At 37.2% G+C, this 26,260-nt stretch overlaps 2 protein-coding genes across 5 annotated transcripts; one reads left to right on the top strand and one right to left on the bottom strand.

Annotated features, from left to right (window-relative positions):
* Window positions 1-637: 637 nt before the first annotated feature.
* Window positions 638-5,876, bottom strand: LOC104602588 (trihelix transcription factor GT-3b-like). 3 transcript variants are annotated; one of them, XR_736099.3, is made up of 3 exons: window positions 5,134-5,856; window positions 4,434-5,051; window positions 638-1,021 (listed from the first exon to the last, which is right to left on the bottom strand). XR_736099.3 is itself a non-coding variant. In XM_010266320.3 (3 exons), exons 1-3 carry the CDS (start codon window positions 5,371-5,373, stop codon window positions 1,018-1,020), a joined length of 783 nt encoding a protein of 260 aa, XP_010264622.1. In that variant the 5' UTR covers window positions 5,374-5,876; the 3' UTR covers window positions 638-1,017. The 3 variants fall into 3 exon arrangements, 2 of the variants coding, with proteins under 2 accessions (XP_010264622.1, XP_019054174.1); XM_010266320.3 differs by having other exon boundaries at window positions 4,513-5,051; window positions 5,134-5,876; XM_019198629.2 differs by lacking the exon at window positions 638-1,021 and having other exon boundaries at window positions 4,211-5,051; window positions 5,134-5,865.
* A 10,378-nt stretch (window positions 5,877-16,254) lies between these two features.
* Window positions 16,255-24,866, top strand: LOC104602589 (calcium-dependent protein kinase 13-like). 2 transcript variants are annotated; one of them, XM_010266321.3, is made up of 8 exons: window positions 16,255-17,101; window positions 20,252-20,395; window positions 20,977-21,129; window positions 21,863-21,978; window positions 22,073-22,240; window positions 23,717-23,947; window positions 24,031-24,193; window positions 24,282-24,866. In XM_010266321.3, the coding sequence occupies exons 1-7, from the start codon at window positions 16,477-16,479 to the stop codon at window positions 24,178-24,180; spliced, it is 1,587 nt and encodes a 528-aa protein (XP_010264623.1). In that variant the 5' UTR covers window positions 16,255-16,476; the 3' UTR covers window positions 24,181-24,193; window positions 24,282-24,866. The 2 variants fall into 2 exon arrangements, with proteins under 2 accessions (XP_010264623.1, XP_019054192.1); XM_019198647.2 differs by lacking the exon at window positions 24,282-24,866 and having other exon boundaries at window positions 24,018-24,193.
* Window positions 24,867-26,260: the final 1,394 nt, after the last annotated feature.

Genomic DNA, 26,260 nt, shown 5'->3' with positions numbered 1-26,260 from the left:
ATGATATTTTTAAAAATATTAAGATATAAACATATGTGCACATATATACATATAAACGCATATGCATATATACACATATATTAGCAGGGATCGAGGTCCATGCGGGGCAAGGAATGCTCTCCCTGTTCCCTCCAACGGGGATGAAAATTTCCCCATCTCTGTCCCCATGGGAGAAAAAGCATCCCCATCCTCACCCCATTTGGGACAGATTTCCACGGGGATCGAGAAAATAGAAAAACTTGCGATTCCTAAATTTGATAAACAACCTTATCTAAAAATAATTATTATTATTTTTATATTGTAAAAAAATATTAAAAATAATATATAAAATATAAATAATTATTATCTATTATATAAAACATTTATATATTCTCACATATTTCTATTATTTATCTTTAACTTAACAAATCCCAAATCGCAGTGGGGGACTTAATCGGTTCGAAACAGAAAGAATCAGTCGTATGACCCGTTATAACTGCAAAGCAACTCAGAATCAGAACCTATATACAATCGATTGGATAGGTTCAGTTGTGTCGTATGGATCCAACCCATTAACAGCTCTACGACCACCGGTCCCAACTCCGAATAGGTCCTGCTGGTTAGGAGCAGCAGATCCGAATTTGTCAAACACGCGGTGTGGTTCCATCTGACCACAAGTGGGTCTATCTCCAAGAGCATCAAAGATGTCACTGTTTCTTGTTCTTCCCACCGACATACATATATAAAACAAATATATGTGAACACCATTTTTTCTTGTCATAGAAGGAATTGAAATCAACTCATAAAGATGCAAGATGCAAAGTTATAATGAGACGATCCAACCATATCAATTCAGATTCTATCTACATATATATTCTCATTTGTAAAAATCTCCTGCTACTAATGCTTCTACTGTCCTCCATTGCCAACACCTTTACTTAATTTACGTAAAGAGCAGCTCCGTTCACTAACCGCCAGTTTTGAAGCAATTTTTGTTGGATTTTTACACAACCCAATATTCCTGCCTCTGAGGTTGCTTCAACTGAAAAAAGGGTAGTTGCCAAATTAAAAAAAAAGAATAAAAAAAAAAACTGAAAAAAGGGTAGTTAGCGAATTGGGTGTAAGCATGCTTCAACTTAGGGCATGAAAATATACATTGAATCCAATTTTATCATATTTAAAGTGAGACTCATTAAATTGTGGATTCTAAGTAGATTTCAAGAAGTGATTTCTCATAAATTATTAGAAAATGGACTTTTTTGTTCTAAAACTAAAATCAGAAAATATGTTAATGTTTACCAAAGTCAAATTGGTCTGATTATCTAATCTGGATTAAGGACTTTGCATTTTCTTTTGCTTAAATCCAAATGCAACCAAAAAATTTAGGTGCCCAAGGTTGTATTTGGTACCATTGTTGTTTCAATTTAGAAACATTTTGGGTTGATCAATATAAATTGGCACCGTTGAAATAGGCATATCTTAAAAATGCAGAGGCTATTTCTAAAAGTATCATAATGAGGCTTCTTGCTCCAAGTTTAATCATTCTAGCTCAAGTAATTCTCACATATGATGTGACAATACATCACCAATTTGTATTTTAACATCAATAGTACTAAATACAACCGAAAAATAATGCTTAAAAACTACTAATTCAGTAATAAACAAGAGTTAAGACTTATGACTGCTGATTGTCCTGGTAGAGAGAGAGAGAGATGGTGGTCTATTACGTGAATATATTGTTTTATCTTCTAATGAAACTTAAATCTAACCAAAGTGTTAAGTACGAATCAATAGGTTGTTCAGCATTCGAAGTTGACTTGGCTTGGTTGATAATAATGTCGGTGGACAAGATCACTAAAAATAAAACAAGAAGTGTGAAAGAAAATGTACTTAGTAGGTCTACTAAGAAACTGACTTCAACTCAGTCAACTGCTAAGCTTCAAAAGCTAATGTATATTTATTAGTGATCAAGTATGTATCACTTATTCAGAAAAAAAAAAAAAACCTTTGAGTTATGAACCATGCAATGAAGGTTTTGATTGATGAACTATGAAATTTGGAATTTCCCTCCAACTTTTACAAATTGTCATCAACTTAACGCACTAGAATGCAGCACAAAAGAAATTCCTAAACTAGTCTTAATGTGATCCACCCATGTCAGTGAAGACTCTGACTCCAGCTTCAGTCATTCCTCAAATGTTCATGTTTTGTTACCCAAGTGTAGTTTAACCATATGGAAAAAGACACCCTTTTCAATCTGGAGTATGAATTTTGGTGATGTCTATTTAACATGATGAGTTTATTAACATGTAATTGTTCACCAATTTCGGACAATACTTATCCACCTCTATAGCTTTGTCAAATTGATTACTTACAGAATCCAAACTTCAATTCATGTTTGAAAGTCTTTATAGTCCTATATCATAAGTTATTACTAGTTAAACAGATGTAAAGGACCCATAATTTTCAGAATTAAATGCCATTAATTAAGTCTAAAAAATGAAATAAACTCATCCAACCTGATTAATATTGTTAATGGCCAAAGTTTCCAAGCTAGAGGATCAACAATTAACACTGATTCCTATCATTAGTGGACAGTATTCAAGATTAAGAAATTTAGTCTTTAGCTTTAGCACTGATCATTAATGCTAAGCCATTGCCATCAACTACCAAAAAGGTTTATCTCCATCAACTTAATTGCTCACATGACGCATCAACTTTTTGCTGGAAATAGTACAGTCATGTTCAAATTAATAATATGTCTACTCGCACAGCATAAATTTGAGTTTTATAGGATTCGTGTAAAATCAGGTTAAGTATATATTATGCTCAATAGATCTGCAGGTCTCTGTTTAAATGTATCATCAGATTTTTTTAATATAATGAAAGTGAGGGTTTGATGGAATTTCGTATTTTGATTTGTCTGCAGGTCTCTGTTAAGTTAAGTGTCAATTCAGATTTTTTTTTTTTTTTTTTTTTTATAGTCAGCGTTTGATGGAATTAATCGTTTTCTGTTTTTTATACTTTGGGAAGATGAAAGAATATTCAAGTACACGTTGACAAGTCTATAGGTACGTTCATTTATCGATATTCGTGTTATAAGTAAGAGACTGACACTATAAGAGGTATATATGTGTGAACGTAGAAAAACCCTCTTGGCTTGGTTTTCTAGAGCCATTACATCTATCAAAGCTTTTGCTTGTTGTTTCATATTTCCTTGATGTATCAGTACTTACAACTAAGTTAGCTTTATTTCCCATCTTCTCATGCTTCTGCTATGCCAGTACTACTTCCTATCCTATGGATTGTCATTGTTCATTAATTGTAGAAAAATTCCAGTGACAATGTTGCTTAGCTTCTAGGTTTGATGAACTTTCTTGATACACCCCCCACTCCGAAAACCTAACAAAGCCACACCTACTTCACCATGGATACATGTGAATGATCACTTGAAAAAACATATTTGATTATTGTGACTCAGAATTAGTATAGTACTAGGGGCATTTGATTTACAGCAAGAGGCAAAATTTTAGGCACTGAAGGCGTAAAAAACAAATTTTACGCCGGATTCTAATTTGTAATTTCTAAAGGGTTGGATATATAAAGCGTTCCTGATGAGGCAGTTGACCATGCCATACTGCCATAGCTATAGGATCTTTGTAGAGCTGAGAAAGCCATTGGCAAAGGGAACACGATCTGGAGTACTATGGTCTCAAGTACATTCTAGACAAACAAAACAGCAATAATGAAAAGCTCACTTGCACCCAACCCAACATGCAGGCTGACATGGCCCAATTCAATGAGGCTCATCAAACCGAAGACATTAATTTGCTGAGTAAAATATAGCAACCCTAATTACGCCTTTCAAGCTAGGTTTATTTACCAAAGCAGCTAACTAAAAGGATATCTTTATTAGTTATCGTAACAAAGAATTAATTCGAGATAGTAGTGAAGATGATAAGTACGATATTGTGGTAATCTCTAGACTCTACTAGTGTTTATAATCTGTTTATATGAACCATTAACAAAGAGCAGTCTGTTCATCCCACTAAAGTGACTATTCCCAACAAATATATAGTCTGATTCTCATCATGTAAACATTGAATTGGATCAACAAAAGTAAAACTTTATTCCTTACTTTAGATCTGTGATCTATGTTTCATTTTCGTTTTCTTTCCACAGCCACAACTAGATCTTGAAGCTTTCCCGGTTGATATTTATATATAAATTAAAGAAGAAATTAAAGTGGGTTTGTGTTCTTTCAATGGTGATAAACAATATAAAAATGTTCACTACTTAGCCTACTTTATACGCAATGAAAAAATGAAAACATTAGTGGGGGATGAAGAAGGGGGAAAACATGAGAGAAAATGGCGAACATAAAAGATTAATTAAGAACAACATAATAGTCTCATCTACAAACTGAGAGAAAAAGGAGAGTTCCAAAGACAAACCTCTCAGAGCTTCTCTTCGAAACAAGGAAAACAAGAGCAGCTAGCGCTGCAGCAGCTCTTGCCTGCAAAATTAACTTACATGTCTTCACGCCTTAACTTGTTCAGAAGAGCTGTAATGAGGGCGTCCCTTTTCTCAGCCCTGGCTTCCTCTCGAAGCCTTCTTTGTTCCTCTATCTCCCTCCACCTTCTATCCATCAACAACCGTTCTTTCTCCAAGGCTTCCATCGCTTCTCTCCATTCCATCTCCTTCAATCTTCTCTGCTCTTCCCTCGCCTCCACCGCCTCTCGCCATTGCACCTCCATCTGCAGTTGTTGCCTCATGAATTCCTCCAGTATCTCTTGTAAATTATTGTTAGCACTGCTACTGCTACCCGTACCGGTACTGTTATTGCTCCTACTCTTTTTCTTCTTCCTACCACTATCCTTGTCCTCGTAGCTTTCATCGTCGTCGTCATCGGATGATAATCGCCCCGTTTTCTTCTTTAAATTAGTACTACTGACTACACCTTCGGCTTCTTGCCATAGCATCCTCTGCATCCTGGCCGTGAAGATTGCTTGTAGCTCGTTGTAAAATGGGAATTGCTGTCTCATGGACTCGGGCTCAATAGTTTCGCAACCCTGAACAACACAAACCCAGATGGATAAGAAAGAAAAAACAGTAAGGAGAGAGATGATCGATGGGAGACGAAGCATTCGCTACCTTGTACCGGGTAACAAGGTTCTTCCACTTGCACTTGCACTGATCTGCACTTCGATTGTAGCCCTTCTCCTTCAACTTGGTTGAGACGACCTCCCAGAGGAGCTTGTTACGTTTGGTCTCCATGAAAGTTCGATCCAGTTCCGCTCGGATCGATAAGAACTCTTTGGTCTCCTGAAGGCTCCATTGAGGGAACCGATCGGCTGTGTCGACGTTAACAGTTATTAGGTGATGTCCCTCCATGACACATAGGGGGGAGAGGGTGCGGAGGAGGAGAGAAAAGCTGTATATGTGAGGACTGAGTGAGAATAAGGAAATATCGTCCCGTCCGGTTCCCAAATAGAGGACTCGGACACGGGAGAGAGAGAGAGAGAGAGAGACGGGAAGATGCGAGAGGTTGGTGTGAATAGAGGGCGATCGTCAAACTTGTGTCAAAGGGAGCGTTTGTTTTTGTTCAGATTTGCGATATCGATTGATTGAGAAATCAGAAATGGGTGGGACCCGGACCGGGAGGTTGTAAATTGTAATCCATGATTTATCACACCATGAGTTCCAAGCACAGGGGATCAGAACCGGAGAATGAGCGGGTCCCAGCTAAGAGACGATCAATGGCGGAAAACTACCTGATGATGCTCTCATGCACCGACTCCGAGTAGGGTATAGTGGGTCCCAGATCGTTTCAAAGCATGGGATGATGGGACTATGGGTGCAGATATGCAGGCGCCCACTGTGATTGAATGCAATGGAAATGGAGCAGCTAGCTTAGGTGAGTTTGATTTGTGTTATTGTTTTATGTGTTGGACTTGGACCGTTGGCGTGGGCTTCCCATCTATACCTCCTCCTATTCCACATCCGTATGCAATAAAAATTAGGTTAAGGGGAGTACTTTTCAGGCACATCTATCCGTCTACGCGGAAACCAGCATTAGACGTTTCTTCTCTCCTCTCCTCTTTTCTCTCATAGCTTTACTTCTCCATTTGTTCCCATTGCGTGGAGTGGCGTCACGCTTACGACTGCATCAGCTGTGGCGGGAGGCTTTATTCCCTGTGAGCTGTGAGCGAGAGTGAGCCCCCCCATTTTTAAGAGGAATAGATGACTTGTTCCCTAAGCTTTTATTGTAGACCGCGTGAGGTGCGACTCTGGAGCTGGACTGGCCGAATAGGAATAGGATTGGCCGATTGGGTTGGGACTTGGCCACTTGGGAGGGATTGCTCATTGCTGGGACTTGGGTTGGGAGTGGCCAATCGAGTGGGTTACGTGAATGAACTCAAGGCGGTTTCCCTTTCTTGATGGTAGTGGACCCTATGTTGCTTTGGGAAGCTTTTTTGCATGGATTTGAATTTTATTTTTATGGTTTTTATTGTGGGTCGTCCATTATTATTTTATACGGGGGACGCGGTATCTGAGACTGAGATTGACCCCACGTGTCTGTTGTTTATTCTCACAATGTACGTGGCTCACATGCAAGGATCTCTACAACGCTTTTGATTAGAATTTAGACTTGGACCGGGAACGACGAACCAACGCCTGTAGTGTAGAACATGTTCACTGCAGCGCTCGGCAGGCAGCGACCGTTATCGAAGTCCGGTTTAAAATACACGCCACTGTAACCATCCAAATTCCATTGGTGATATTACTGATAACGAGTGAGGAACAGGATAAAAACAAAAGGGCAAAAGGAGGAAACAGCCCAATCGTGCAGAGAAAGAAATAAATTGAAATCAGATGGTCAAATTTCGCTTCATAAAATCCTTTTTAGCAGGTGGGGCCCGACAAATGTGGGTCTACATTTGTCCCCACGTGTTCAGCGATAATTCTTCCTTTTTTGCTAAAAGTTCAACCATAATAATTAATAATTGCTGAGATCTATCTGCTCATCACGGCATGAGATGTGATCTTTTGGAAACCGGAAATGGAATGAATTGGTTCCATCTTCCAACATTTGGTTCAACGCCATAAATATAGATGTCTGCTCATGGTCCAGAAATAAAAGAGAAATTAATTAATTAAAAAATATTTCAGATCTGAGTCTCTCTCTCACAGTCACATAGCAAAAGTTCCATTTGGGTTTTTGGCGGTTGGGCCGGCTTTGGGCTGCAGATATTGTACTTAATTTGTTTCGACCAGTATAGATTACATTACAGGAGAGGAGCCGTGCTGGTTGAGACTTGAGATTCAATCCGAAACTACTCTCACCAGCTGCTGGTTTGTTATTGGTTAACCAGCAGGTTGCCCCCACTAACTTCTGTTATTGGAAAGGGATTAGGGTTTGCTCCACCAACTTTTGTTTGTCATTAGAAAGGGATTATAGCTATTATATATTGTGACAGTAGATGAACTGGAGAAAATAGATAGAAGAGGATCTCACATCAAGCGCCACACAACGTATTGAGAATATCTCGGCGGTGATAAATATAAGACATCATCGAGAGGTGTTTCCATCTATACGTGACTGGGATGTGAGGGGGGCTGAACATCATCATATAAGACTGCTCTAACAACTACTCTGCCAAAATTAAGCCTCCAGTGCGCTGTGCGCTATTTATTACAAGGGAAAAAAAAAAACGATTAGAACAACTTGTAGATCAATCTACATTATTTTCCGGACCGTAATTGAGAGGTTGCTTGAGAGAGCAAGTTTGCCAATCTGTCCACTATTTAAGCCCAAATCTCAGACTGAGAGGATTCGTGGTCATGAAATATGAGCTAAAACGACAAACGTTGCCAGATTGGATTATGTACAACTTGTTGGAGAATAAAGGTCATTCGGAGTTTTTCCGGTTTAAGTTTTTAGGTTCAATAGTTATTTGATATGGTAACATTTATCAAAAACCAAAAAGATTCAAATCAAGTTAACTGAATCAATTATATATATATATATGTATGTATTATACGTATTATATTTATATATTTATTTATAATATAATATTATAAATATAACGAAACTGATAAACTAAAGAACCGAATTGGTCAAAACCAAATCGTTCAACCGATTGATTCCGTTCATTTTTGATTCAGTATTTTACAAAAAATGAAAGACTAATTCAGTTTCAAAAAAACTGCCCAATATTTGGTTAACCTTTAGCAACACCAAATGCCTCACCACCACTATTATATATAAATAATTAAATTTTAGCATAAGATATGGGTATGGCTGTATTAATTTGTTCACACTTCAACTCCCATGGACTTTCACATGAAAGGGCATTAAATAATACTATCCAGGGGGCTCTCTTGACAGGTTAAGCTTTTAGGAGGAGCATTTCCTTATAAAGCTCTCACAGGCCATGCTCTTCTTGTTTACCGATTTCCCTTGTGACTTGAGATGTGGCAAACAAAAACCAAGAAAGAATGAATTGGGCTAGCTAGTTAGATCGATTTGAATCGGCCCAGCTCTGAAACCCAGTTAGACCAGAGATATGCATGAATAACCCCAAAATGGATTTGACACCGAGGGCCATTTGCTGGATCAAAAGGCAAGCACTGCCACCACCCACTTATGCCACGGCTGATTCATCAATGATCAATGAGCTGGGTAAAATACTGAAACCTGTAGTCAAGGGACCGAGGGATGATTGCAGCAGCACTACGAAACAACAAAAATACCCTTCCAAAGCCTGGCAAACATGAAAAATAAATGAGAACCTACATGTATTATTATGTTTCGATGAAATTAATTGACTCCCAAACAATATATACAAGAGATAATAGTTATGTTTGGTGTAGACGTTGCGTTTGTACCTGATAAAAGAATCAGGAATTGGGAAGAAATAGAATTGGCACAAATGCCAAGTAAGATTTCTTTATTATTGTCTATTACACGTATACAAGATCTCTCCTACACAGTGCGTCCTGCAGTACAATTTCTTAAACATTTAATCACTGGATTCCATATAAGCGCATCTGATCATGTATAAATGTCGTGTGTAAAAAAATATTAACGGACGTCAAAGTGGGTTTCACATAAACTAGATTATGGTAAAAAACGGGTATGTAACGCAATGATAAATATACCCATTACGTATGGAGTTTTTTTTTTTTTTTCTTCTAAATGTCTATTATCAGCAGAGTTGGGGCGATGGATAAAGGCGACAAAACATGAACTATGGCATAAAACTTTCAATGACACTGACACTGCGGTACTCTATTAGTGTGATACGTATGAATAGCACTCTACATATTTTGGAGTTTACACATGCGCCCCACGAGGGCATCCCACAAATGCCCAATACACGGTTGGGATTTGGAATGTGCTGTGGGGCACTGGTAGGACGTCTTCTGTGAGGCGGAGCGCAGATGTTTATTCTGATAAAACCGATATTCCAAAGGTAGATATCGATGTCACGAAATAATTTGGATTTTCTACTTAAATAGTAGTGCACCTCACACCAACCTCACAGTGTTTCAGCCGTATATTAGAAACATCTTTCCATGAATAATAGGAGATGATCGGGCTGTGAAGTTGGTGTGAGGCGCAGATGTGAATTCGGAACAAAAATAGTTTCATCACGGAAATGAGCGTCGAAGAGGTCTTTCATCCATCAACCATCACTACACTAAAGGACAAGATGTGACAACTCCAAAATCCCGTGTGCTTGCGCAAGCGTAACCCCGAAATGGACCCTTTTTGACACAAGTTGGAGAATCATTCATCTCACAACAATTTTGGACCGTCAAGTATGATGGTAGTTCTCAAAACACTCTGCCCTTCCTTTCTAAAAACCAAAAAAAGATCGTCTCTCTTGTTTTATGGGTGTCGGCACTCGGCAGGCGTGCGTGAAATGGTTCGGGTCAATCTGAATCCAAGGTTTGACACCGCTGCATATCGTTTTTCTTTCTTTACAAGGCAGCTTCACATCGTATGTAACGTCTCGGGATCCTTACAAACATTCACATTTTAATGCCAACCAATGTAAGAGCACGATGACGGTAAAGATAAACTTTATATGATATAATCACATTCTCATTTAACTTTTATGACCAGCAACCAAATCAAGGCAAATATATGCATATCAAGCCATTATAACCTAGAATTTCTACTGGTTTTCATGGTCCGACCGTTTGACCATTGTTTAAAAATCACTCACTTGGCTATATCTGGTCTCCAGATTATGGTTCTAAATGTGAAACAGCTTGGTTTAATGCAATTCAACAATCTTTTAAGGCTTTTGACTTTATTTTTTATTATTATGAATCTTATGACATATTGGCTAAGTACATAAAAAAAAAGTATTAGAATTTTCTACCACATTTCAAAGTCTAATTATTCATGGAAAAGGCTAATTAAAATATAGTGAGAAGCATCATGAAAATGACTAGTTATTGTTAAAGTGAGAGTCATCATGGGAAAGGTTACCTACCATTAGAGTGAAAGTTGTTGAGAGTCTTCACACAATGGCTGCATGAGTGTGCAAGCATGACTTCGAACGTTATTCTGCAATGGAGGTGGAAGCAAGCATGACTTCGATCAAGATGATGAACTAAGATCATGTTCAATTAGACCAGTTCGATGGAGCAAATTTCAGTCAATGGCAAGACAAGATGATCTTCTTTCTTACCACACTAAAACTATACTATTTGCTAGACTCGAATCTGCAATCACTTCCTGAACCCACTAACAAAGACTCAAAAAAACTAAAGAAGAAAAGATCAAAACGAGAAGATGACTCACTTCTGTGCCGATGACACATACTGAATGCCTTATCAGATCGGCTCTACAACTTCTACAAGGAACTTACATCTCCAAAAGAAATCTGGAAGGCCTTGGAATTCAAATACAAGGTGCAAGAAGCATGTACGAATAAGTAACTTAAAGCAGAATACTTTGACTTCACCATGAACGACGATAAACCCATACTAGAGAAAGTTCATGAACTATAGGTGATAGTTAACAAAATTCGATTCCTTGACATCATCATTCCTAAATCTTTCCAAATGAGAGCAATCATTGCCAAACTTCCACCTTCTTGGAATGATTACAGGAAAACCTTCTACACAAGGCTAAAGAACTTACCTTGGAGCAAATTCAGCAACACCTTCGTATTGAAGAAGAGTCTCGGATTAGAGACAGTATGGATAATGTCAATTTTGTGGAAAACGGATCAAAAAAGACTAACCATGCATTACAAGTAAAGAAGAATGATGAGAAATTCAAGAAGAGCAACAATAAGAAAGGATCATGCTATGTTTGTGGAAAGAAAGGGCATTATGCCTGAGTCTGCCGACATCGGAAAGGCGGAACCAAGTCTACAAACATGGTAGAAGACAATCTAGTGGCCATGATTACTGAAATCAACATGGCAGAATCGTCTACTGGATGGTGGTTTGATTCAGGCGCAACAATCCATGTTTGCAAGGACAAGTCCTTGTTCAAGACATATGAAGAAGTGACTGATGGCCAGGAGGTACAGATAGAAAACCAAACATGTGCCAAAGTTGCTGGAAGAGGCAGCGTAGAGTTGAACTTCACCTTCGGAAAGACATTAACTCTCCTGAATGTTCTTCATGTTCCTAACATTAGAAAAAACTTGGTCTCAGTAAATCTTGTCTGTAAGAGAGAATTCAAAGTTGTCTTTGAATCCGACAAACTAATCCTACCCAAGAATGGGATGTTTGTTGGAAAGGTATATGGTTGTAATGGTATATTCAAATTAAGTATTAATGAAGGAAAAGTTTCTGCTTATATTGTTGATTATTTCTCTTTATGGCATGATAGATTAACACACTTGAATTTTAAATCCATAAAGAACATGAGCAAACTTGGTATAATTGTTTACAGTAATGAATCAACTGAAAAATGTGAGATGTGTAAAATTTAAAATGACTAATAAACATTTCCCTAGTGTTGAGAGAAATTTTCAACTTCTAAAACTAATTCATTCTGGCAAATGTGAACTCAATGGTGTATTAACTAGATGAGGTAAGAGATATTTCATAACATTTATAGATGACTTTTTTAAGTACACCTATGTCTACCTTATGAGAACTAAGGATGAAGCCTTTGACATATTTAAACTGTACAAGATTGAAGTTGAAAATCAACTAGAAAAGAAAATTAAAATTCTTAGAAGTGATAGGGGTGCTGAATACTTTAAAAATGAGTTTAATTCTTTCTGTGAAGAACTTGGAATAATACATCAGTGTTCTGCTCCCTATACTCCTCAACAGAATGGTCTGACCGAAAGGAAAAATAAAACACTTACAAAAATGATAAACTGCATGTTATTAAAAGCTAATGCACCATTAAACCTGTGGGGGGAAGTACTCCTAACAGCCTATCATTTACATAATGGAATTGTTTTTAGAGTTAATAACAAATGCCATATGAATTATGGACATGAAGAAAGCCTAATTTAGCATATCTAAAAGTGTGGAGGTGCTTAGCATATTATAGAGTTCCAGATCCTAGAAGAACCAAGTTAGGACTCAGAGTTAAGAGAAGTATGTTTGTTGAACGCCAATATGGAGAAGTAGATACTATATTGGGAATAAAAGTTAAAAAGCACAATAGGGGTTATGCATTAAGCCAATCATATTATATTGAGAAAGTATTTGAGAAATTTAAACTTTTAGGGTTTAAAGAATATAGCACACCATATGATTATAGTATAAAGCTAGTAGAAAATACTAGTAGAGCAATTGCACAACTTGAGTATGTTAGTGCAATAGAAAGTTTGATGTATGTTATGCTTTGTACTAGACCTGATATTGCATTTGTAATAAGTAAATTCAGTCGGTTTACAAGTAATCATGGTGCATAGCACTAGAAGGCAATTGGGAGAATTCTTGGGTATCTCTTAAGAGAACCTTGGAACTTGACTTGTTTTACTGTGATTATCTAGCTGTACTAGAAGGGTACAATGATGCAAGTTGGATTACCGGTAATGGAGATAACAAGTCCACCTTTAGATGGATTTTCGTCCTTAGTGGAGGTGTGATCTCTTGGGCATCCAAGAGACAAACTTGTATATCTCACTCGACCATGGAATCCAAATTCATAGTTTTAGTGACTGCTGGAAAAGAGATTGAATGAATTAGAAATTTATTATTGGATATAAAACTTTGGCCTAGTCCTATGCCTCCAATTTCTATTTACTGTGATAGTGAGGCAACTCTATCAAGAGCCTACAATGGTACCTACAATGGTAAGTCCAGCATACAAGTCTAAGACATGAATTTATTAGGCAATTGATTCAAGATGGAGTCATCACTATAACATATATGAGGTCAAGTAAAAACTTGGTTGATCCTCTTACCAAGGGCTTGGCCAAAGAATTGGTAAGAATAACAACCAAAGAGATGGGATTAAAACCTTTTACTTAGTCACCTATAATGGTAATCCAATTTGAACTGAAAAACCATCAGTGTTGAGATTAATGGGTAACAAGTTACAACAATGTAACTGTTAACACTGACATTAAGAAATTTCCCATCACAACATAAACAGTGTTGTCCGTTATGATGAGAGGTTGAGTTAAACTCCTAATGAAATTCTAAAATGTGTCAAATAACAGAACAAATAGTGGAGAATTTGGGTTTGATCTTGGCATTGTTCATGAAACTAGGAAAAAAAACACATGGCCATAACAGTGCTGAGCAAAACTTGAAACTCTTGCAGAGACTGGACATTTTTGTGTGTATGGGTGTCTCTGGTCTGCCTTGAGAGTAATTGGTTTAAGGTCTTACCACCAATAACTTTGACAAGGCTCTGAGATATCTATACTAACAAAATGTTTAAGTTGATAAACACCTTTTGTATGCATAACTGTATTATAATAGTTTGGATTGAGAGAGAACTATGTAATTGATCAATCAATGTGAGGGATTGTTGGATTTTAATCTCATAAGAGATTAAATCCAATGTGTTTGATTGGTCAATTACATGAGAAATTACACCTGCACACTTGATTGAAAATTAACATTTCTCTTACAAAACCCAATTTTGAGCTTGTCCCACATTGAAAAATTATAAGCTTTATTTTCAGTATTTTAATAGGAGTTGATTTACACTCCTTAGAAATAGTAGAGGAGAGTATGGGGGTTTGATATTGTGCAATGCGCGCGCACGCGTGTGTGCAACGCAATGAGGTGCTTTAGGCATGGACCCGCGTGGCTCGTGAAGGGCGGCTTTGGTTTTCAACGGTCACGATTCAATTGGGTGTGATCAAGAGAAACAATTCAAAGTTAATAGTCATTAACTGTTAACTACTTTTTAAACAATCGCAATGTTTGAAATTGTGACTGTTCAAGGTGCCTTCTCTAAACTAGCACCTACCTTTTCTTCATACCTCTTCATAAACTATTTAAGGAGCATGAATCAGACTTAAAAAACACACATTTTTGAAATCCACTTTCTCTCTCTCTCTCTCTCAGTCTGGTCTGCTACAGTCTCACAAAAGGTTTTTTCGGAGATTCTTCAACTTTGCTGGTTGCGGATTCTCGCCCAAGGCTCTATTGTATCCTGGGAACGGATTTGCCTGTAACCCAACAGCAAACTCATTGAAACTGAGTGGGGGCAAATAACGTTCTAAAGACAGTGTCTTCAGACGCGTCTCAGAGCTTCTCCTCTAAAGTTACAATGACCCCATTTTCCAACAATAGGCACCCAGATAGATTTTCATTTTCCAATTGTAAGCATGCAACAAAGTTATCTGACATACCCTTTCTTTTTATGATAAATTGCATGCATGTGAAATTAGATCCCATCTCACCCAGTGGCCAGGTGATCAGGTCGAATGGGTTAACAATTAAACCATATGGATCATGTGGTTTTGACCGAAAGGGCAGGTTTCAATAGAATAGGATATGGAATTAAGGCTGGGTGATGGTTTGAAGGGTTCAACTGATTGGGTCAACAATGGGTTAAAAACACTGGTATCGGTTTGGTTGGTTGGTTAAAAAAATGTAAACTTTAAAATAAGGATATTATTAAAAAATAAATTTAAAATATAAAATATTTTAGATTAAGAAACATGGGAATTTTCCTACTTTTCTGTATTAAAAAGTTATATTTAAAATATAAAATATTAATATATATCTATGATCAAGTCGATTCAATTTTGATAGGTTTACAAATAACTAAACTGAAACTTACTTGACATGATCGAATTAGAAAATTGCTGAACCAAATCTGAACAAAAATAAGAGAAAGTAAAATAGTAAAAACAAAAATATTATTATTTTTGTATTGCAAAAATTAGTAAAAATAATATATAAAATATAAATAATTATTGATTATTAAAAAAATTAAAATATAAAATAATAATCTACTTTTATGTATTTCTATTATTTAGTTTCCTTACAGGTGCGGTCAGCAGAAATGAAGGTAAACAGTTAAATGAGTGTTAGGTGGGAATGTTGAGTTATGACCCACTTCCTTTCAAGCGTAGATTCAAAATAAAATATTACCCAGAAAAGAAAGTATATGTTCAAACCAAATTATTTGTGCAACAGGGCTACTAAAAGGGGAAGCTAAAAAGCATATTCTTTGTTTTTCGCTGCATTTGTTTACTTTTAAAAAAGTACTAAAGCTCTGTTGTTTGTTTAAGTACTTTCCCTCCATTTTTATTTTTCCTTTTCTTCTATTAAACCAAACATAGTCTAAAAGAGTTTTCAGGTTAAAATATTGAAACATTTCAGTTGTTATTTTAACCTTTTTTTTACTTATTTGTTTTGAGGTAAATTATAATTTTTTATTTTGTTTTTGTAAAAAAAGGGTCAAAATATGGATCAATTATCAGTATGAAAATGTTTCTATTCTTCTTTTTTGGTTGAAAGAAGGGGAGCCTTTGTTTATTATTTTAACTTTTCTCCCCCTCAATAGCTTTTTCTTTTGATGTGTTATTGTGTTTTCAAGTTTGTTGTTTGTTATTAAAAGCAGAAAAGAGAATAAACGTGAACTGCACTACAAGACTACAACCAGCAAAACTGAGTTGCCTTCCGCCTTCCACCTTCCACCTTCCACGGAGAGCGAGAGAACATAGAAAGCTAATTGGACAAACCAAATCATGAAACATTATTTAATTAATTAGATATTGCCTATTAAGTATTGACGTAATGGAGGAAAAAATAAAGAAAGAAAATTTCAAAATATAACAAAAAAAAGAACGTACCAGCTGATCCGTTACCGTACGCATCACTAATTGAAGAAGCTCTATTTATGAATTACTCACATTCTTTCGTCTTCGAACCTCGTCTGAACTTCCACTCTTACAGTCAGTACTTCTCCACTCACTCACTCTTGAAGGTTAGGGCTATGGTAGTAGGGTATCTTCACCATAATCTGAAACCCTAGCTAGGGTTTGAGGGCTTTTGTTCTCCAGAGTTCTGGTCTCTTGGAGCGATTGGATGGGAAACTGCTGCAGATCACCCGCTGCTGTCGCAAGAGAGGACGTCTCCACACATGATCATGGCCGAAAAGATAGAGGTGGTAGTGACACTGGAGCTGGCGGTAAGAAGACGATCACTGTCTTGAATGACGTTTCCAAGGAGAGGATAGAGGAGAAGTACTTGGTGGACAGGGAATTGGGAAGAGGAGAGTTCGGTGTGACGTACCTATGTATTGATCGCAATACCAAAGAGCTTTTAGCCTGTAAATCCATCTCCAAGAGGAAGCTTCGGACGGCGGTGGATATTGAGGATGTGAGGCGAGAAGTGGCGATTATGAAGCATTTGCCCAAGAATTCGAGTATTGTGAGATTGAAAGAGGCGTGTGAGGATGACAATGCGGTTCATTTGGTAATGGAGTTGTGTGAAGGAGGGGAGTTATTTGACCGGATCGTGGCTCGTGGTCACTATACTGAGCGGGCAGCTGCTGCGGTTACTCGAACTATTGTGGAGGTTGTTCAACTGTGTCACAAGCATGGGGTGATCCATAGGGACTTAAAGCCTGAGAACTTCCTCTTTGCAAACAAGAAGGAGAATTCACCTCTGAAAGCTATTGATTTCGGCTTGTCTATATTCTTCAAGCCAGGTGATGATTTGAACACTATGCACGTCTCCATCTGTATATTTCTCTTATATTTTGGATATGTATTCATACCTCAATGCCAAATGAAACTAAGATTTGAATTCCTAATATATTGATCTTCTTTTTACCTCGTTTTCTTCCATTAATTGCTTCATTGGCATTTGTAAGATTACAGTTGCATGAGACTAGTCACAACCGTAGTAGTACCTTTTACTCAATTGCTAGTTATTTCATAGGATCTTGATTTCATATCCCTTTAATTCATGATCAGAATAGCTGGAGCGCAGAAATATTGGAAGGTTTAGAACTCTCCTTTTTTATTTTTCCCCTAGGATCCACAAGGAAACAAAATATACAAATCTTCTTGTTGCATCCGGTAAAATCTATCTTGCAGGAATGCTTTTTCTCTATTTGATTTTTTTTTTTTCATGTCTCTTACACGAATGTTCATTGTTCTGTTCATAGGGTTGTGCATTCAACCATGTAACTGTAATAGAGGATAAATTCTTGCTTTGTTCTTTCTTTATCCATCTGAATTTTGCTCACTGGTTTGTTATTCCTTGAGGTTTTCTATCACTGAGGACTGGATTGGGCACCAACAGTCTATAGTGATATTGAGTTATGTAGCCTCCCACAAGTATGGTGAATGATCCTCAATTCCCCATAAATCCTAGAGTGATATTAGGTTCCGTTAGACTGATTCACTCTCTTCTCCCTTTCCTTCTTAGATTCTTGTTCAAGAATTCTTCAACAACCACTAATCAGCCATCAAAGACTAGGGACAACTTCATTAGTGGGCTAGGATTGATTCCTGGTAATCATCTTGTTTCTCAAAACCTAGCCTTTCTCCACTTTCTCTAGAAAGAGAGAAAACTCTTTCTAATTCACCTTACCCTAAAGTTAGTGAAAATCAACTCCAATCCTGCTGCCACCCATATTTGCCTAGAACCCTAGTTTCTAGAACATCCTCTGGGTTTTCTTCATCAATAAGATTTTTTCCATCACTAACCAATCAAAAGACAAGATTTTTTTGATTATTTTGTGAAAAAGCTACTTACAGCCCTACTAAACTTGGCTTCCCCCATGTATCTCCAATATAAATCCTTCTAACAGAATTTGATTTAGAAATTCCCCTTCTACATATTTATTTTGAGTTTTTAAACTCCCCTCCAGCTTAGGGAGAATTCTCTGTTTGCTGAGTTTTAACCAGGAATCCTTCCATATCGTATCATACTCCTCTAATATCCCTAAAACCTATCCTAAATCTTCTCCTAAGCCCATAAATTAGCCTTACACCACCAAAGAAGCAGTTATTCTTCAGTTCTCTAGTCCTGGATCATACCATTCCCACACCGTATGCGGTTCAGAAATACAATTCATAGCATGCACTTTTCCAATCTTTTGGTATGTTTCTTCACATAACAATCTTTTCTTCATATGTACTCCTTGTTATCAGTGAAGAAGAATGAATAACAAGATGAGATCTCCTATGTGGTACATGGTACCATCAAATAAAGCATTGATAAAATGAAAATAAAGAAAATCATGCAAAGTTGGTGAGGAACTTTATCTCATCTATTTAGTTCAAATTTGATTATCTTTGATTCAAATGGTTAGAATGGAAAAGTTATCCTTTCATCATCAGCAACACAAGGGAATTTTGTTGAAAAGATAAAGAGAAAGATACAAAGAGCAGTCAAGGCAACCCAAGTCCTTCTGGAATTGGAGGGGTCATAAGAGATAAGGAAGGGAATATGTTAGCACTTTGTTCAGGATCGGTGGGGACTGGGGAATGGAGACTCTGTAAAGGCTGAACTGTATGCAGTTCTACAAGGTATTCAGATTGCAAAGGAAATTTACTTGGAGAACCTAGTGAGTGGAGGGGATTTCAAGGTGGTGGTGGGCTGGCTAAAAGATTTGGATTCAGTGATATGGTGTTGTCGAGATGAAATGAAGTTCAGATGGTTAACACAACAGGTGAGTTTGATTATACAATGGGTGGGGAGGGAAGCTAATGCTTTGGCTGATTCCTTAGCTAACTAAGCAAGGGGTAATTAGGAATCAGTTGTTTTGGGCTCATTTGTAATTCTTGCACTGTTTTTTCTTTGAGAGTGAGGCTGCACCTCATGTCTCCCTCTGAAAAGCTTGTAACAGTTGCTTATCCTTACTGATTTAATGTGTTTTTACTTATAAACAAAAGAGCAGTAATAATAGGGTCTTGTGACTTCTCCCTTTCTTTTTTTAATATTTTTGAAATGGTGAAAAGTACTGTATTGCTTCTTTTTTTCCTTTATTTTTGTTTCTTTTTTCTAATGTTGGATAAGCTGGATACTTCTGAACAACTAGGTATATAATTGTGTCTGTTTGGTAAATCATGTTTAAGGTTTTTAGTCTTGGTTTTCACATCGAGTTTCATCCTGGTCAAAGTTGTAAACATCCTAAAATTGAAGAAAGAAAACTAACTCAAGTTTAAAACCTTGAGTACCTCAGTCTAATGGTCTTTTAACGATGGAAAAAGAAAAGATGAGGGCTTGATTTAGCATATGATACTGCAGGAAATTAAAACCTTGAAGAAAGATAACCATGATTTTTTTTATCAATAACAGAACCTTTTATTAAAAAAATAAAGAGACAATTACAAAGGAAGCTAAGGGGAGAGGTAAAATCTCTTAACCCTCTCCAAGAAGAAAACAAAAAACAACTTACAACACAGCCCAAAACATTTGTTCCCTTCCCACCCTTGTTTAGCAAGAGTACCGAAAGGAATTGACACTTCTCTTCGCCCATTGAAGCTGAACCTCTATACCTTGAGTTAACCATTCGAGCTCCCTTTTTTCATTAGTAAACTTCCATAGACCACTATTCTCCTTTTGCAACCATCCTATAACCAATTTTGAGTCCCCTTCAGCAATTAACTTTTGAATACTCCTTAGCCTTCTTTAACCCTTCAACAATTAACTTTTGAGCATTGATTTTAATTTTAGTAAATCTGTATTCTGTGCCCACTTCATGTTCACTAAGTCTGTTAATATTTTACCAAAAAAGTTGTTAATCTAAGTTTGAATCCTATTGTGCTGTCATCATTAGTTCTTCTATTTATTTTTTACTAGACACAGAGATATCAATGCATAATGCTTATATTTTCAAATATAGGTCAAAGGTTCTCTGAAATTGTTGGAAGTCCATATTATATGGCTCCAGAAGTTCTCAAGCGGAATTATGGACCGGAGATAGATATATGGAGTGCAGGAGTCATTCTTTACATCTTACTTTGTGGAGTTCCTCCATTTTGGGCTGGTAAGGCTCTTCCCTGGTGGAAACTAATCTTTTTTCCTCATCTTCAAACTGCTGCCTTTTCTATTTCATGCACCAGACTATGTAGAATTTGTAGCTGTCAGATAATTTTATTTTAACATTTTTGCAGTGTTGTGTTAATGGACAACGTGTCTGTGTTGGACACATGTTGGATTCTTACACTACTTCAGAGATTGTTGGACACTTCAGTCTTTTATGTAGCATTTCCTTTTTATCTTCTATATTTGACATAAACAGACAGCTAATGTACAAGATGAATGCTATTTTTATTTAAAACATTACTTGGTAACAAAAGCAACATTTAGACCCCTTTTTGTAGGTATATAATGTTAAATTCAAAAAATATTAACAATTTTAATAGTATTTGCATTTCCATAGACATGTCGTAAATCCACGTTTTCTTGTCTTGCCCAGTCAAACTCTTGGACACATGTTGGGATCTGACTGATGTTGATGTCTATGCAATACTGCTCTTTTATATTATCTTTCTGTCTTTAATTGTATTTTGAGCTTAATATTTAGATCTTTTTCTACAAGTTGATATGCTCTCTTATAAAATGCAGAGTCTGAGCAAGGGGTTGCACAAGCCATTCTTCGTGGTCTTATTGATTTTAAGCGGGATCCATGGCCAAATGTTTCAGAGAGTGCAAAGAATTTGATTCGACAGATGTTGGAGCCTGACCCAAAACTTCGCTTGACTGCAAAGCAAGTGCTTGGTATTTTCCTACTTCTTTTGTGCTACTGTACATGTTGAACATGTAATAATGCAAATCAACTTCTTGAAAAGCTACACTTAAGGCACACTCCTTACAAACTTACATGTACTGATATGGTTATTTGGAAAACATCTGGGGCATATTTCTCATGGGTTATGATGCCCCAGGCGACCAGGCCATAGGTTCCGTGCCTAAAACTGTCTTGCCCAAATAGAAGGCAAGCTCTATGTCCATTTCAGAATCCTCATGTCAACAAGTGATCCAGCTCTAGGCATAGGTGCTACTTTACTGGTAGGGTGTTATATAGACTTTCTAAAGAAATGTACATCCTTCGAAGAGAACACATGCAGAAATCTGTATTGATATCTGAGTGGTGACAGCATAGACTTGGGTTTAATTTCTACCAAGAGCAGTTTTAATCTGATAGTATTACTCTTACTTGTGCCATTATTATTTTGTTATGGACTTACAAGAGTACTGTTGATTTGAATATACTTGCAGTTGATTGTTTTTGTTATTATATTCTTCCTGGTTCTGTTTTGCTGAGCCAGTTGATTTCATGAATACTACCCACAAGATTATCATTCTGCTTATTGAATCAGCATAAATAACTTACAGCTTGCACTTGGGCTATCATTCTGCTTAGTATGATGATCAGACTTTCTGACATTTAGATGAATTATTGAACACTAGACAATTAGGATCTGATGCCTATATTCTTCCTCCCTTACAGAACATCCTTGGCTCCAAAATGCTAAAAAAGCTCCAAATGTTCCTCTTGGAGATGTTGTCAAGTCAAGGCTGAAGCAGTTTTCTATGATGAACAGATTCAAGAGGAAAGCATTAAGGGTTGGTTGACCTGTAGTGCTACCCTATTTATTTTCTGTTTCTTTGATACTGTAATTTGTTCAAGAATTTATTACTAAAATGGGCTTTCAAATAGGTTATTGCTGATCATTTATCCATTGAAGAAGTTGAAGACATCAAAGAAATGTTTAAGAAGATGGACACTGATAATGATGGTATTGTTTCAATTGAGGAACTGAAAACTGGACTTCCAAAGATTGGCTCCCAGCTGGCAGAGTCTGAAGTGCAGATGCTTATTGAAGCTGTAAGTGCTTATTAACCCTGTAGCCCAATTCTAAACTTAAAGCTTCTTTATCGTACCTTTCAATTTACCTGTTTTATGTGGTTTATTTTTTTTGTTCTTTATTTGCTTAATTGTTTTTCTCTTCTATTCTTAAAGTGAAGTTGTAAGCAGCTATCAGTAAGTCTAACTTGCAATATTCTACCAAGGAATGAATTACAATTTTGAAACCCATCATGGATGGGGAGCTTCATGCCTTTTCACCTATTTAATTGAACTTTGTTACAGTCCAGGCTATGCATCGGAAAAAGCTCTTATTAGATGATGTGTAAATGGTAAACCTTACTTTTGTTTGTATATTGACCTGAATTATTGAGAATATTGTGTCTTCTGCTTCTATTTGGATGATTAAGAGGAAGATATATTACATCTCACGAATAAAGTTTTTCAATAGGATGTTAGTCTTTTGTCTTAATTCTTGTTTTTAGAGGATATTTTGAATCTTTAGATGCTTCTATAAATTCTATAAATTGAACTGTGCGGGGACAAATCTCATAAACTATGACAGGGTGTTTCCCCTATGGATTTTGCATTTTATTAGAAATTAGAAAATGTTAAATAATCTTCCAACACTTCACTGAAGGGAATATGGTTGCATCTGCAGTAATATTGCAGGACAGTTGTTACATGATTCAACTTTATTTGTGAAATGTACTATATCTTCCTCTTAACCATTAACAAAAAAAAAAAACCCAACTCAGCTTTATGCTCTATCAAGAGCAATGATTTTTGTCAAATTGTAAGTCCTTAGATTATTATGGCTTAAGCCAACATTTTATTTTCTTTCTCTTTTAAACCCTTCTTGAACCAAATTACTCCTCACTAGTGCAAGTGTGCAGCCATTCATTTATCTATTCACATGACCAAACCATCTTGATCTACTTTTCCTCATCTTGTTACCAATTGGGGCTACCAAATCCTCCTTAATTGACTTGTTTCTAATTAATTCTGTCTTTTTCTAGTCTTGCCACTCATCCATCTCATCGTCCTTGGCTTAGCTTATGTCCTTATTTTTTTACATGCTGTTTCTTGATCACTAACACTCTTCCATGACAATTACCAGTTGACATACCAATAAAAAGTGCAGACATGCAGCTTATTGTAATTAAATCCAAGCCAGGAGCTAATTAACTATTTAACCTTGACCATTTGACCATCAAATCCTTCTATAGAGCTGGAGATACAGTGAACCAGTGAAGTACTACAAAATTTGTTTACAGATCCATGTTATGATTATTCCATTGAGCTGTGGTTTTGCTCATTAATGGTTTTCCGATTTCCATATTAAGAAACAGAAACATGCTTTGAATTGGTTGGTTGGTTTTAGAGAGTGTTAGGGCAGTCCTAAGGATCATAACTTGGTTTTTGGTCTAGCACTACTCAGAGAAATGCTAGCAAGGAACATTCTGATTCTGATGGAAGAAGGTTTGTTGGAAATAGGTAGATACCAATGGGAAAGGTACACTTGACTACGGAGAATTTGTTGCAGTGTCCCTCCATCTACTGAGAATGGCGAATGATGAACATCTTCGTAAAGCCTTTTCCTACTTTGACAAGAATGGAAATGGTTATATTGAACAAGAGGAGCTCCAGGACGCCTTGATGGAAGATGGAGCTGCGGACTATGCAGATGTAGCAAATGACATCTTCCAAGAAGTAGACACCGACAAGGTCAGAATCCACGCTCTTTGAGTGTTGAATCTCTTAGTAGCTTACTATTATCATACTATCACTATGATAGTCATAAAATGCAGGATGGAAAGATCAGCTACGATGAGTTTGCAGCAATGATGAAAACTGGAACAGACTGGAGAAAAGCTTCTCGCCATTATTCTCGAGGAAGGTTTAATAGCCTTAGTGTAAAGTTGATGAAGGATGGTTCACTAAACATGAGCAATGAGTAGCATAATAGCTGAGGTGGGTTAACTACCATTGGATTTTTCTTCTTCTTATATGCTTACGTATTCCTTCTTTTTCTTGATTAATTGTGGGTTCTGTTTATTAGGTGGGTCCCTACTCCCCTTTGATTTGTAGGTATCTTACCAAGGATCGTGGAGAAGCAAGCACACATCATTTATTACTTCCTGCGGTGTTGATGAGCTAAACACGGCATGTATGTATGAATGCTTAACGAGAGAGATGTGTGATGCTGTCCTCTGTCACCCACTTGGCCTCCCGACGGTGTTTCAACTTTCATGTGCAGAACTTGTACGTGGTCCGATGGATAGTACTGTACTGCTGTCTGCTGGTTTACCAGAAAGAAGAAAGATTGGAATTTTCTATTGGGCAAAGGTTGAGTGGTTTTGCTGCATCCCGCTTGGTGGAGACTCGTTGGATTTGGGCCAAAAGTTTTTTCTGTATGCCAAGATAAATATCAAGGTGCAAGTCGGACTTGGTACAACATCGCTTGGGACTTGGGAGTTAGGGACTTGGGATAAGGATTAGCAATATAGATTGTCAAACTTCAATGCATACCACGTTGTACTTTAATCTCCCCTCCATGTTTTGGAGAAGCTATACAGACAGAGTGACAGACCACTGTTGTTCGTTAAGAACATAACCAGATATGATGATGTATTTGATGTCATTACATCAAATTCCTAATTTGCTTATGAAAAAAAAAAAAAAGAAACGGGAAACAAAAATTAGACATGGTTCCATCGTGGGGCGGGATACAAAGAAATTGCTGATTGGTTGTTTGCTTTGGAACTCTCTTTCCATTGTAAGGACACATACACCCCCAACAACACATCAATCAAGAGCCCTTTGCCCATAGGAAACCAGCATCCGATTGCCAGCTTCCAATGAAGAATTATCACCATTTAATTTAACCATTGAGGGATCTGGCCATGGGAATTATCAACCACACACCTATCTAATATCCGCTTATCAACTGCTCACGCAAACCACTCACCAGCTGCTTTCACTAATCACTCAACCATGGGGAATAGATAGAGCCATGGGAGCCATTGTGTGCATATCATTAGTTCTGATACCACCGTTGGGGGGGAACCAGGGAGAGTCAATAAATTCACCCTCTTCCTTATTAGCGAGTATACTATGTGTTTTTTTTTTTCTTTTTTTAATTTTGTAAAGAAATAGAGATTTACAGGTTCAATTCCCTGGTTCTAACTTGGCCAAGCTGAATTGGTCTTAGAGCCAATCCGTTCATTTCTCCTACAGAAAGACAAGAATATGGGACTTGGGTTGGTGAAGAATGATACCAGGAGTAGGAAAACAACTACCTGCGTTGGGTTATCTTTAGCAAATATGCCTACCAAATCCGCACTCTATCTCAGCGGGTTGGTTAATTTTGAGAGTTTTCTTAATTTTGGTAGCAAATATGCCTACCAGATTATGAGGGTGTTCGACAACATGATGGTTGATTTTGTTTTTGAAAACAAAAACAACTGCCATCTGCTCATTCCTTATATAGTTATGTATGATTGGGCCTGGGAAGATTGGATTATATATGTGTTCTTTCTACTTGAGTGAGTGGGCAAGTATATAAAACAAGCATATTTCCTGGCCCAGGCCAATTCTGCAAGTCTAAAATGGAAGATCCACCCATACAAAAACCTCGTTTGGTCTCAGACAATGAAATAGTTTCGGATTGGGCCCACCCAAACTTAGTTTAATCAAGGTGGCAACCAGCTGGTTGGTAAGGTCTCCTGCTCATCATAGCCAGGATTTGGGATCAAATCCTGCTTGCACCTGGGTTGGGGGGTGGGCTACCCTCGTTGTGTAGCCCTTCAAAAGAAACCCCCCCCCCCACCCCTAAAAAAAGCCATCCAATACGAAATAACAGGAAATCCGAAACCATCCAAAAGATTGGGCTGGGCTGGGTTTACCCAACCCAGGTTGCAAAGTTAATTACTCGATAGCTGCTATAAGATGATGCCTCGATTACTAGCACGTATTACATGATCGATACAATTACTTTCACCATGCTAATTTCTCTAGTGGGTTGACTCCTTTCATCAG

Source organism: Nelumbo nucifera, chromosome 2 (genome assembly GCF_055504915.1).
Source record: "Nelumbo nucifera cultivar China Antique chromosome 2, China Antique-T2T, whole genome shotgun sequence".
Taxonomy (NCBI): domain Eukaryota; kingdom Viridiplantae; phylum Streptophyta; class Magnoliopsida; order Proteales; family Nelumbonaceae; genus Nelumbo; species Nelumbo nucifera.
The sequence above is the reverse complement of the archived record's forward strand: the minus strand, read 5'-3'. Positions and strand labels throughout refer to the sequence as shown.